This window comes from Grammomys surdaster, unplaced genomic scaffold (assembly GCF_004785775.1).
Source record: "Grammomys surdaster isolate TR1022 unplaced genomic scaffold, NIH_TR_1.0 239, whole genome shotgun sequence".
Lineage (NCBI taxonomy): Eukaryota > Metazoa > Chordata > Mammalia > Rodentia > Muridae > Grammomys > Grammomys surdaster.
The window spans coordinates 7,505,119-7,518,419 of NW_021604684.1; the positions used below are offsets into that span (position 1 = coordinate 7,505,119).

The window sequence follows — 13,301 nt, forward strand, 5'->3', positions numbered from 1 at the left end:
GTTAAGCAGCCCTGGCTTTCTGTGGTACCAGTGAATGAACTCAAGACATCAGGCACGTTAGCACTCTAACAATCAAGCTACATATCCAGTCCCCTTGTGAGGTTTCTTCTCTTACAATACAATAAATGATGAAGTTGGAAAGTGTCCCATAAAGTGTCATTTGGTAATTTATAAAAATTACATACCATCGCTGTAAATGATAAGTATTTAATGAATCTTACTACAAGAAACAGTCTTGAAATAACCAAACTAATCAAGAATGAAAACACACAAAAAAATTAATATTAGTAAGCCCCTAAAACCATGGTTATTAGAAATACTTAATTCATAAGAAAATATAGTTCCCCGTTTTATGAATAAAGGTTAAAATAACCCTAATTTCCCTTCTTTCATGAAAATGCTAGTCCAATTCAAAAAAATGAAACTAGCCTAGAGTACAAATGACTTGATATAGTTAAATCTCATTAAGCCTGATTCCACTAATTAATTGAGTTGATGGCTACCTTTGAAGCCTGTATGAAAAATTCACAATATGAACAAAGCAAATGCCTAGCCTATTTGATGTAAAAGGAAAAAGACCATTTGAACACTTCTTTAGTATTAATTTTGATTTAATGAGCAGAATTATGATAAATAATTCTTAGCTATCTATTAAATAAAAGCACTTAAAAGACTTGCTAAAACACAATTAATATGTTTTTATCTGTCCTCAGAATTTTTAAATATGCACTTCCTAAAAATATTTAACATATTTCTTCTTGACTTAGATCCAACTTTCCTTATGAACAATAACACTAGCTATCTACTTTGTGTGTAATGACTAATTCTAAAACCTATTAGTAACACTTCACTCTTTTTCTACTGAACATGGAAACATCAACTGAAGATGATTTAAAATAGTATGATAGTAAGATAATGTGTAAAACACTCTGATGATATAATTAAGATGATTATACAAGCCAAGCACAGAGACTCATACCTGTAGTTCCAGCACTTGAGGGGTGGATACAAGAGGAATAAGAAGAGTTCAAGACAAAGCTAGGCTATATCAAAAGTTCCAGGCTGACAAAGGCTACAGACACACTCACAGAGACATATACACCAAGGTTGCCAACTAAAAAATGTAGCACATTTTCACCAAAACTTATGTGGAAAGCATTCATACTCCAAATTCTTTCTATAATTTACATATTAAAAATGTTGGGGTGTGTGTGTATAACTTAGTTGTGCCTCTGTGTAAAAATGGTATCACAATTCCTGACTTCAAGTTGTACTACAGAGCTGTATAATAAAAACAGCATGAAACTGGCAGAAAAACTGACAGGTTGATCAACAAAATCAAACTGAAGACCCAAACATAAATTCACACATCTATGGATATCTGTTTTGTTTGTTTTGTTTTTTATAAGGAAGCCAAAAATACACAACGAAAAAAAGATAGCATCTTCAAAACCCGCGATGATGAAACTAGACAGCTGCATATATAATAATAATATATAATAATTATATAGAAATCCAAATAGGCCTATACATATCACCCTGCACAAAACTCAACACAAAGTGGATCAAAGACCGCAACATAAACACTGAATCTGATAGAAGAGAAATTGGGAAATATCCTTTAACTCATTGGCACAGGAAGACTTTCAGACCAGAATACCATTAGCACAGGCACTAAGAACAATTAATTAATGGGACCTCATGAAACTGAAAAGCTTCTGCACAGCAAAGGATGCTGTCATTTGAACAAAGTTACAGCGTACAGAAAGGGAAAAGATTTTTACCAAATACATATTCGATAAAGACCTAGTATCTAAAATATATAAAGAATTCAAAAAACTGGATATCAAGAAAACAAATAACCCAGTTGAAAATGGAGTGCTGATTTAAACAGAGAATTCTCAAAAGAAGAAACTCAAATGGTTGAGAAAAACATAAAGAAATATCTAACATCCTTAGCCCTCAGGGAAATGCAAATCAAAACCAGGATTTGCGTTTAGGATTTCATTTTATGCCCTTCAGGATGGCTAGGATTAATGAAACAAATGGCAGATCATCATGCTGGGGAGGATGTAGGGTATGCGCATCCTTGCTGGTGGGAATGCAAACTTACACAGCAACTATGGAAATCAGTGTGGTGGTTCTTCAGGAAGATGGGAATTGTGTGTCTGTGTGTGTGTGTGTGTGTGTGTGTGTGTGTGTGTGTGTGTAGACAATCTAAAGAAATTGCAAAATAATAAAGGAGACAGAGCTCAAACTGGACACTCTTGCCACCCAGTGAAGCTTCCAATGTTTTGGGATTGGGTTACATCTAATTGAATTGTTGTCCAAGGGGGCCATGGGAATCCCCACACAACCTAGGCTATTTCCAAGGTTGCTCTCCACAAACTCACAGCAAGACCCCATTGCTGAGACAACACCAACACAACTCATTAAACATGGATATGTAAGCTGGTGCCTACATAAAGACTTCACCCCTACATTCTAGCATGTTTGGTACAGGAAGGTACTCTACATGATACCAAAGGACAAACATAAACACCAAATAAGCCACAAACTCTCTCATCTTCAATGCTGTCCTTCCTGAAAGAATGCTCGGGCAATGGTAGCACTAAGCCTGTGGAAGTAAACAACCAATATCTGATTTGACTTAAGGCCCACTCAGAAGCCATGTTTTAGTGACCAGATAGCCCAAGGTCCTAGGATAAAACCAAACACTACAAAAAGAGAAAAATGGGTAGCAATAAAATGGCTCCTAAGGACATTCTGCTATACCCATAGATCAGTACCTTGCTCTGCCATCATCAGAGAAGCTTCCCCCTGCAGCAGATGGGAACAAATGCAGACCCACAGCAGATATGATGCATAAAACTCAGTCCTAAATGTGATGTCTCCATCAAATCCTTCCCCTTTAGGGCTATGAGAACCCCTCAGAGAGGAGGCAGAAGGAGTGTAAGAGACCGAGAGGATGGAGGATACCACGAAAACTAGGCCCTCTAAACCAACAATGTCAATGTACACATAAACTCACAGTGACTGAGGAGCATGTACAGGGCCTGCACGGGTTTGCTCCAGTTGGGCTTCTAGAGCTTAAAGGAGACATAGATGCATGCCCCCAACCCTAACCCTGAAGCTAGCTCCAACTGAAAACCATTTGCAAATAAAAACTTAGTTTCCTCCATGGGAATCTCACTGGGGAAACGAACTCTCTTAAAGGTAGGCTGCATTCCCAGCAGTAGATGGGCCATGGAAAATGAACTCGATGGTATCTTTGGAGGTTCCTTCTCATAATCTCATGTCGGGGCACTTCCTGTTTTGTTTTGTTTTGTTTTGTTTTGTTTTTAATTTTATCTGATTTTTTGTTCTCTCTTTATTCCCTTCAGATCCTTTGCATATATATTATGAGATTCCTGAGTGTGTGAATGAGTGGGTCTGCTTCTTGTGTATTTTCTTGGGCTCTTTTCCTTCTGTTTGTTGGTTCTATCCTACTCAGATGTGTTAGTTTTATCTTATTATATTTTATCTTATTATTATCCAATAGAAGCCCGTTTGTTTTCTTTTTAATGACTTCTTTTTTAATTAATTTATTTTATTTTATGTACACTGGCGTGTTGCTTGCGTGTATATGTGGACAGTTCTGAGCTGCCTTGTGGTTGCTGAGATGGAACCTGGACCCTCTGGAAGAGCAGGAGGTAAGCGACTCTTAACCACCGAGCCATCTCTCCACCTTGTGAACTTATTTTCTTTTTTCTTTTTTTTCCTTTTCTCCATTAAGTAATCTATTTATCCACTTCACATCCCAATTGCAGCCCCCCATCTCTTCTCAGTCTCCCCGCTGCACAGTTCCTTGCCCCATCCCCTCTCCTTCTCCTCTGAGAAGGGGGAAGTCCACCCTGGGTAATTAGACACAAAGGGTGAATCCAGATACAAGGGCAAATAAGGAAGAGGTAGGAGGAATTGTAATCAGGATATATTATGTAAAATATTATTTTCAATAAAGGGAAAAATAATAATTAAACATCAAAAAGGAAATAATATCAATAATTTCTCTGCCAATTTGTGATAACGATGCTAGGAACTATACAATGCAAGTCAAGTCAAGAGGATCATGCATTCTATGCCAGTCATGGCTACATAGTGGGGGCTGTTATCATAAAACAAAACAAAAACAGATTCCTAGGATGTGGCTCTGTGATAGAACGCTTGTGTAATATGCATGCATCCTTGAGCTTAATGCCAACACTAAAATTTTCTGGGTGTTTCTTTCTTTTTCTTTTCCTTTTTAAAGAGTTATTGATTTTATATATGTGAGTACACTATCACTGTCTTCAGACACACCAGAAGAGGGCATCAGTTCCCATTACAGATGGTTGTGATCCACCATGTGGTTGCTGGGAATTGAACTCAGGACCTCTGGAAGAGCAGTCAGTGCTCTTAACCACTGAGCCATCTCTCCAGTACCAAGTTTTATGTTTTTATACAGTATAATCTAAAAATATCTCAAATAAATACTTTCCTAGATGCATACCCCTCTTTGTGGCAATATATACATATGATTTTTTGAAATTAGTGATGGTATCACTGCCCATCCCCCCCAAAAAAATGTTCAGAAACTTTCATTTACTAAGACTGAAAAGAACCAATAAATAAAAGTCCCTGTATTCCTTCAAGTACCCCAATCACAAACCTCACAGTTTCACCTTCTGCAACCACTGCCCTCAACTGACCTCAAGTTATCAGTTTCATTAGAAAGTATTGTGCTGCCATAGAGAATCTGTGCAGATTAGACAAAGCAGCCTATCACTGACATAATCTTATAGGCCAAAGTCCTTCACAATATTAATCTTGTCTTAAAAGCAATATATAGTCATGACTTCAAATTCTAAGTTAAAAGTAAAAGCTAACAAAAGTAATAAGCAACAGTATATTTAGCCAAATAAAAAATGTTTTTTATGGAAAAAAACACAAATGGTGTAAGGACAAGTGGAAAAATATTAGACTAAAACATCAAGACAGATACTTGGTTGTCAAAGAAATCTAATCCTGATATTTAAAAAGGTTTGTTGAATTTGCCAGTAAATAATCCTCCCATTACATTAAGTGCTGGAGAGCAAAATCCTACAAGCTATCTTGGTGTCTGAAAGTCAAAACATACCACCTAGGTCATTCCGTCTGACCTTGCACATTTTAAAGCATTCCCAGAAACCCCTCGTGTAACATGTTCCTAAGCACAAATTACAGAAATTCCAGGCAGCCAGTTTACCCCATCCACTAGCTCCCTGGGGAGATGATTCCACTTTCCAACAGCTTCTAATACAACTAATATTCCTTCTTTTTTATTTTCGAGTTTTCCTGGTTTGTTTCCTAAGCTACGATACTCCTTTGTTGGCATTGTATTTGCCCCAATACTTTTCCCGTTGCATAAATGTTCTCTAAATCTATGACTGCTCGACTGTCCCCCCCTTAAGCACGCCCATCATTAGAAAAGCTGTAAGTGACCAGCTTCTTTTGCTCATGAATCAATCCCACTTGTCTCATAATCATTACTTCTTGTACTTCCCAGAACTACTTCTTTGGAACATAAATGTGCCTTTAAAATGTCATTTATCATTCTAAATATTCTATTTAAAAGGAAAAAGAGTTTATGAAATTAAATATTAATTTCATTTCCATACTTGCACAAAACTACAAAAAAAATAATTTTTCTCAATATCAGAAATGAAATTTTTATTTAAAAAAAGAGAGAGCTGTTTTTTTAGTATCTATTTTATGAGACCATATGAGTCAACCAAAACCCTGACTAGCCAACCACATGAACAGCATTACTCGCTATGTAAGATGGATAATGAGACTCTCCATCTTTTTCAGAAGCATCAAATGAATATGAATCTTCCACACAATATTAAGAAGATGCCAGAGAAAGACTTGTTCAAAAACAATATAGTAATTATGCTATTAGAAATGAGAGTCTTATTCTTAGCTCATCCCACAGTTATAAAAAGAAGCTTCATATTTGTTTTTAAACTAATCACTGCCTTTATTCATACATTATTGAACCTTTTAGCAGGGAGGGGATTCCAAGCTTCAAAAAATGTGAAATTACACCAAGAAGGAAAAGTCCACATGAACTGAATTACATAAAAGCCAAAATATCTGGAGGTTAAGGAATTCAAAGATATAAACCAGAAGAAAATCCAACAATAAAAATATAGGCATTTAATATTTTAGTTAAGAATTAGAGCTAATATTCTTAAGAGGAAATATAACTTTCACAATATCAAAAGAAAAAATATACATCTAAAATATTTTTACCTGGGTGCTGGAGCGAGGGCTCAGTGGCTAAGAGCACTAGTTGCTCTTCCAGGGAACCTGGGTTCAATTCCCAGCACTCACCTGGCAGCTCACAACCATCTATCCCTCCAGTTCCAGGAGGTGCAATACCTTCTTCCAACCTCTGAGGGAACTAGGCAAGTACAATGTGTACAGACATGTATGCAAGCAAAATATTCACATATGTAAATAAAATCTTTTAAAACATGATTTTACTTGGGCTAGGTAGGTGTTTCAGTGGAGGGCTTGCTGTGCAAGTATGATGACCCCAGTTCAGGTCCCTGAAACCAACAGGAAAGCTGACACAGCAACTCATGCCTGTAACCTGAGGGACAGTCAGATCCCATAAGAATCTGTATTTATGAGCTTTATGAACCAATAAAGCTAAGTACTGAGACCCTGAACATATTCTAAGGCTTTTTTGGTGGTCATGTCGATTTTTTGTTTTGTTTTAAGTAACTCAAAAGAGTTAGGTAGTGTGGGACATGTGCCTGCAATCACCCACCTGGGAGCCATAACCAACAGAATCACACATTTGATCCTAGCTCTAGCGACACAGCAAAAGCCTGTATTAAAAAATAAATAAATAATGTTTGCATGCATGTTTGCACAGGTTTACCAGCTCCACTCTGCACCCCAGCCAGCTTCCTCCAAGACTGAGTTATCATTACACACTGAAATCCCAGATTGCTATCTACAGGAGTGGCTTCTGCTCTGTGACTCGACAGAGAACATGAACACCATCAAACAACTGAGCTATAATTTTTATGTGTTTGCCTTGCTTTATCATATCTAGGCCTGTATGCTTGTAGGAAATAAACACTCAATTTACATGCCTCCCAAATAAGGACAGAGTGTCTCTTTCCTAATATATTAACAGAACATATGTATCTTTGTTTAAAAGAGATACTGGTTTGCTATATAATTTATATCAAAGAATATAAAGAAACCTAACCTTCAAAATACACTATTAGGCAAGAGAGTAGTGATGAATTCAATTTATGTCCTAAGAAAATCAATAAAAGGGGCAAAATTTCCTGCTTCTATGATGTGGAGTCTCCCTGACAAAGGCCCTGCAAAGGTAACAGTTGCACCCCTCTGTGATCAACACAGGGGATCACAAAGAAATGGCCCTGCTGAGTTTTTCAGACAACTGAAAACCTCAATTTCAGACAACGAGCAGAGAGGCATAAGTAGAATTTAAAACTATTTTCTAAGAAATTAGGAGACAATAAGACCTTCCACCCAATCAGTCTCTTTGTATCTTGAAATTTCTATGTCATATAATAAAAAGATGCAGAGTTATTGTATAATTCCTCAATATCCTTCAAATATGGACAATTACTTTGTCAATTTTTAAAATATAATCAATCTTTCCCCCCACCCTCTCTAAAAGTTTCAAAGTCAGATTGGGAAGAAAGAAGAGACTCATTCTTAACTTGGACAAATTCTAACCCACGCAGCTTAACTGCGGGCGAGGAGCAAAGGGAAGAAAACACAGTTATAAAGAGCTCACTCCCACACTGGAAATGGGCAAAAATCAACCCAGAATTGGGCTTTTTTTGTACACCATTTATAGCTTCATAAATACATTTTTAAAAAAAAGTATGCTCAGAGCAATAGATGTTATCTTTCTTGAAAGTCTCCTGAAACTGCCCAGAGCCGCTTTCCTGAAAGTCTCTTCTTGTGTCCTCAAAGCACTGTGAAAGAGTGAAACCTGTCCTGCTGCATCAAACTTCACAACTGCTTCATTAGTCAGATCGGTTGCTTACTGATCTAACTCTCTGACTAGATTAAATTTAATCAAACACGAACTATGTCTTATCCACAAATATACCATTGTCCTAAATCAAAACAGTCTTATGCATTTTAATAAGTAACCTGGCTTCCAAAGGATACATGTACACACACACACACAAACACACAACTAAATAATAGATAAATAATTAAATTCATGTCTTTGGAATCTTCTTTTAGCTTAAGATATATATAAAAAGAGAGATTTTTTAAATATTTGGTATAATATTGGTACAGCCAGCAAACTGAATCTCTCTGACTACTGTGAAAGGGAGCTTCACTGAAAATTTTAGTAGTATTGTACTGCTCTTTTCAGGACCCTACATAAGAGTTGGAGCACATTAGAAAATTTGAATATTTAAGTAATATATAGCATAAAAATATCATTTTTTTACCTTAAATACAGTAGCATATGACCATAAATTAAAAATGAAACAACAGCCAAGCTTCATAGCTACAACTCCAGCACTCAGGAGCCAAAGGCAGAAGGGGTCACAAGTTCCAGAGGCACCTGGATTGCTTAGGGACTTCACAGCCAAGCTCACATGCATAAAGAAATCCAGTCTTAAAAAGCCAAGGGATGAGGATGCAGCCAGCTGAAAGAGCCCTTGCCTAAAACACTCAAAGTCCTGAATACGATCCCTCGGACTCAGGTAAGAAAGATTAGAAAACACAAAACTGGCCAGGCAGTGGTGGCGCATGCCTTTAATCCCAGCACTTGGGAGGCAGAGGCAGGTGGATTTCTGAGTTCGAGGCTAGCCTGGTCTACAGAGTGAGTTCCAGGACAGCCAGGGCTACACAGAGAAACCCTGTCTCGAAAAACACACACACACACACACACACAAAAAACCCACCAAAGAAAAAAAAAAGAAAAAGAAAAAAATGAAAACACAAAACTGTATGAACCAGCCAAAAATGTCCAACTTATTCTATCGGAATTCTGTACTTTCTAAAGACGGAGCTTTACTTACATATATTTTCCACATGTCCCCCCAAATTAATGAAGTTTAAAACTGAAAAGGATGGGGAAGAATTCTGTAAGTACAATGGTAGCTAGACCTATTTCTCGTTTTTTTAGAGGATGATATGGCCACTTCAGTCCAAATGCCTTGAAAAATATGGCAAAAGAATGCCAAAACAAAACACAAAAGTCCACACACACATACACACACAAAGATGAAGTTTGGTTTGTGTTGGCCAACGACTCCCGGCACAAGGCCTGCCCTGGAATGTGGTGGATATGTATCCCATGTTTGTTTTGGCTTTAGTTTCTATATGTTTGTAGTGTTTGGGTTTTGGCTTTTTCATTTTTGTTTTTTGGTTTTTTGTTTGTTTGTTTTTCCTCTGTCTCCCAAGTGCTGGGATTAAAGGTGTGTGCCACCACTGCCAGGCAGCTTTTTCATTTTTGAAAGAGAAAGATAAAAAACCTAAAGTTGGCCAGGCGGTGGTGGCACACGCCTTTAATCCCAGCACTTGGGAGACAGAGGCAGGCAGATTTCTGAGTTTGAGGCCAGCCTGGTCTACAGAGTGAGTTCCAGGACAGCCAGGGATACACAGAGAAACCCTGTCTTGAAAAAACCACAAAAAAAAAAAAAAAAAAAAAAAAAAAAAACAACTAAAGTTGGAAGGGTCCAGGAGGAGTTATGGAGGAAAAAGTAAGATTAAGACTGTATGAAAAATGATTATATAAAAATTCATTTATTTTTGTACACGAATTCCAACTTAAGAATCTATTAAAAAAAACTTCAACCTACAAAAATACTTAGCCATACTAATTCTTATGCCTAATTTTGGTAACAAAATAGTAAAATAAATTAAAATTGCCTCTTAAATCACTAAAAGCAATCTTGTACTTACATATTTAGTGACATAGAAAGATGAACAGAAAGCCAGGCACAGTAGCGAACTTCTTTGATCCCAGCATTCAAGAGGCAGAGTCAGAAGGATCTCTGTGAATTCAAGACCAGCCTGATCTACATAGTGAGTTCAAGGACAGCCAGAACTATAAGTGAGACCCACTACCTTTTCTCAAAAAATAAAAAGAATAAATAAGGCATCTTCTAAAGTTATTTGCATTCTGACACCAGCTCAGCTCTTTCCCCTCACATTTCCCAAGCTTCCCTTCCAGCGAACCACCACCCTTTCTGTCAGCTGCAGACACCCAGCCAGGGCCACACTGGGCTGGAGTCAGGTAGGAGAGTCACTTTCCGTCTTGCCCTCCATTATGCTCGCTAGAATCATTTATTTAATTTTTAAAATTTCAGTTTCACTGATGGTATAAAAACACTCTCAAAATATAATGAATTAAATGTAAAGAGAAAAAATAACACTCTAGATAATTACATTTTTTAAAGTTATGCGTATATATGAGTTATGCCTGCATGTATGTGTTTATACCAGGTGATTATAGTTTGATCAAGGAAGCCAGAAGAAGGCATCAAAACCCTGGAAACTGAAATTATCCATAGTTGTGAATTACCATGTGGGCCCTGGGAGCTGAAGCTAGATCTCTGAAAAAGTAACAAATGCTTTTTAATCAACAAGCCGGCTTTGAAGCTGTGACAATTTCTTTTTAATAAATAGTAACATCCTGATTCCTGCTTTTTGGTAATTTACATAAACATATTTACTTGGCTTGATTCAGACATTATGCTAGGTTTATAAGCATTTTTTGAAACATGACATTCAAGTCCAGTTAACAAAAAATTCAGACTCAAAAATGCAAGAAAAATGCTAATCAGGAAAAAAGCTTTCAGCCTTTTCTTTAGAATGAAAGAAAAATTCCTAAAAAGAAAACCTGAGGCTTAGGGAAGATTGCAGAAGAGGAGGCAAAGATAGCACATGGGCCAGAGGCCCGGGATGCCTGCTGTAGGAAAGTGTCTTCTAAATTTGATGGGGAAACGGCACCCACGAAATCTTGACAAAGCAGCGGCCTGCCTAACACCTACGTAATGACAACACAAGCTGACATGCCAATATTGACAAAGTAAATCTCACAAGGTCCTCCCAGAAACGGAGAGCCTACAGGCAATTAATGACTGCTGAGAAAAAGAATCAATTTTTCTAGGAACAAGCCTCCTGATAGATTATCCAATCCCAGGTGCTCAGCCCTAAATACATGTACATCCAACCAACACTAAACGGATTTTGTAAGGTAAGGGGTGTGTGTGTGTCTGTGTGTGTGTGTATACGTGTACGCGTGCGAGCAAAAGAATAATTTTAAAAGAGGAGGTCATGAATTTGAAAAGGAGTAAGGGATGTGCAGGAGGAGCTGCAGGGGAGGGGAGAGATAGAAACAATGTAAATCATTTTAGCATTCAAATATAAAATTCTAAAAAACAAAAATGAAGAAAAAGAAAATATAACTTGTTAACTGTTCTCTCTGGCAGTGAACATTTGTCAAATTAATATACACACTTAGTCATATATGCTATTCATATTGTCAGGCCTGTATCTGGGCAACAGAATCCAACACTGTCAAATGAAGACGCAAACACTTGTGATCACACTAGCTGCCTACATTACTGTTTCCAAAAGCCATGCTGCCCCCTGCTGGACCACTTTAGAGACTGTATGACAACAAAATTCCGTAACATTTTAAAGAACGTTAGGTCTACTTGCAAAAGTATGCAAGTGCTAAATAATTTATTTTATTAGTTGCTCTAAAAGATATACTAACAGAAAAGCAGCTCTGACAACTTAATTATCAATATAAACAAGAAATATTAGGTTCATATCTATCAAAAGCAAATAAAATGTTACACTTTAAGTTACTGTGGGTCCTATTTACATGCCTGAGAGCAACAAAGCCCCCCCCCCCCCGCCTCTGCCATAGAGAAACCATATTAGATGAAACCCGCCTCTGCCATAGAGAAACCATATTAGATGAAGCAACTTACACTACAGTTTTCCGGTGGGACCAGAAGTTGTGTGATCTCACCACCATGAACACAGAAGATATGTTTCATTTCTCCGGAAAATATGTCCCAAATTATGACAGAAAAATCAACACCTCCAGATATCAGGTATCTTTGATCATAGCGGGCTGAGACCTGATGAGGGTACAGCAGACACGTGACTTTGTTCCGATGGCCACGGAGCGTTCTGTGAGGGGGCCAACCTGCCAAAGAGGTTTGGAATTCAGAACTGGAAAATTAAAGTCTTCACAATGCTTCAATGAGCAAACAAGAAATGCCTGAAGAGCCACAACCTTTACTTGTAGAACAGGTCTGTGGAGCATGCAGCTGCTAGTTTCCCAAGACAAACAGGCCTTTAAGATACGGTGAGGCTTTGGGTAAGTGTGCTGCACATGCCAAATTTTAAAGAATTGATACAAAACATAATATAAAATATTTCAATAATAACTCCCTTATTTATCACAAATAGAAATGAAAATAATGTTGCTATGTTGAGCACATAACATGTAGTAACTTCCCATTATTTATTTTACTGTTAATACCGCTACTAAAAAATTGCATTAGTTCAATAGCACTGTTTTAGAAGAGTATTCATATTGCTGATAATATAGCTATATAGTAATCAATTTAACTAATAATTTATGAAACTATTAATATGTGCAAAGGAGATTAAAAACTGAATACTTTCTTATTTATAGCCATTCATAGTATTTATTGCAATAACAGATATTTAAAATTTAATTGAATGTACACTACCACCTACACTAGCAATATACCAACTGGTCTTATTTCTTAAATTACAGCATGGAGAACTTCTCCACATCAGGGTTACAGAGTTCTTAGAACAGCGTGCACACAGGGAGGTTTCTGAGTACCTCTTCTGAGCATGTGTTCTCCTTGCAGTAGCTGAACTATGGCTGTCTGGGTGGCAGGCACAATAATAATGCTTCCATCTTCCCGGCCACAAACAAGTCGCCCGTGTGCTGGTATGTAGACGCTCGCAGTTACTTTAAGAGGTTCATTGCTGTTGGGAATCACACTTAGCTGATCGATAATTCCAGCAGGGCAAGGCTTCAGTTTGTCAAATGCTTCTTGCAAACTAATACAAGTTGTCATTTTTAGCCCTGTAGAGATTTAGTGTCATATAAGATAAATACATTTGTTTAAAAAATAGTAATAACATTAAATAAATAATGTTGATTGATTCAGTAATGTACCAAATGTTTACTTTCATAAAATATAATACTTAGAAGAAAG

The 13,301-nt window shown here is 37.2% G+C and overlaps 1 protein-coding gene across 1 annotated transcript in view; it reads right to left on the bottom strand.

Annotated features, from left to right (window-relative positions):
• Wdr7 (WD repeat domain 7) overlaps window positions 1-13,301 on the bottom strand; it is a 270,408-nt gene that overhangs the window by 220,832 nt on the left and 36,275 nt on the right. The window contains exons 11-12 of the mRNA XM_028774209.1: window positions 12,920-13,168; window positions 12,027-12,247 (exon numbers count right to left, since the gene is read on the bottom strand). Of these exons, the coding sequence (XP_028630042.1) occupies window positions 12,027-12,247; window positions 12,920-13,168 (470 nt within the window). The remainder of the gene's footprint in view (window positions 1-12,026; window positions 12,248-12,919; window positions 13,169-13,301) is intronic.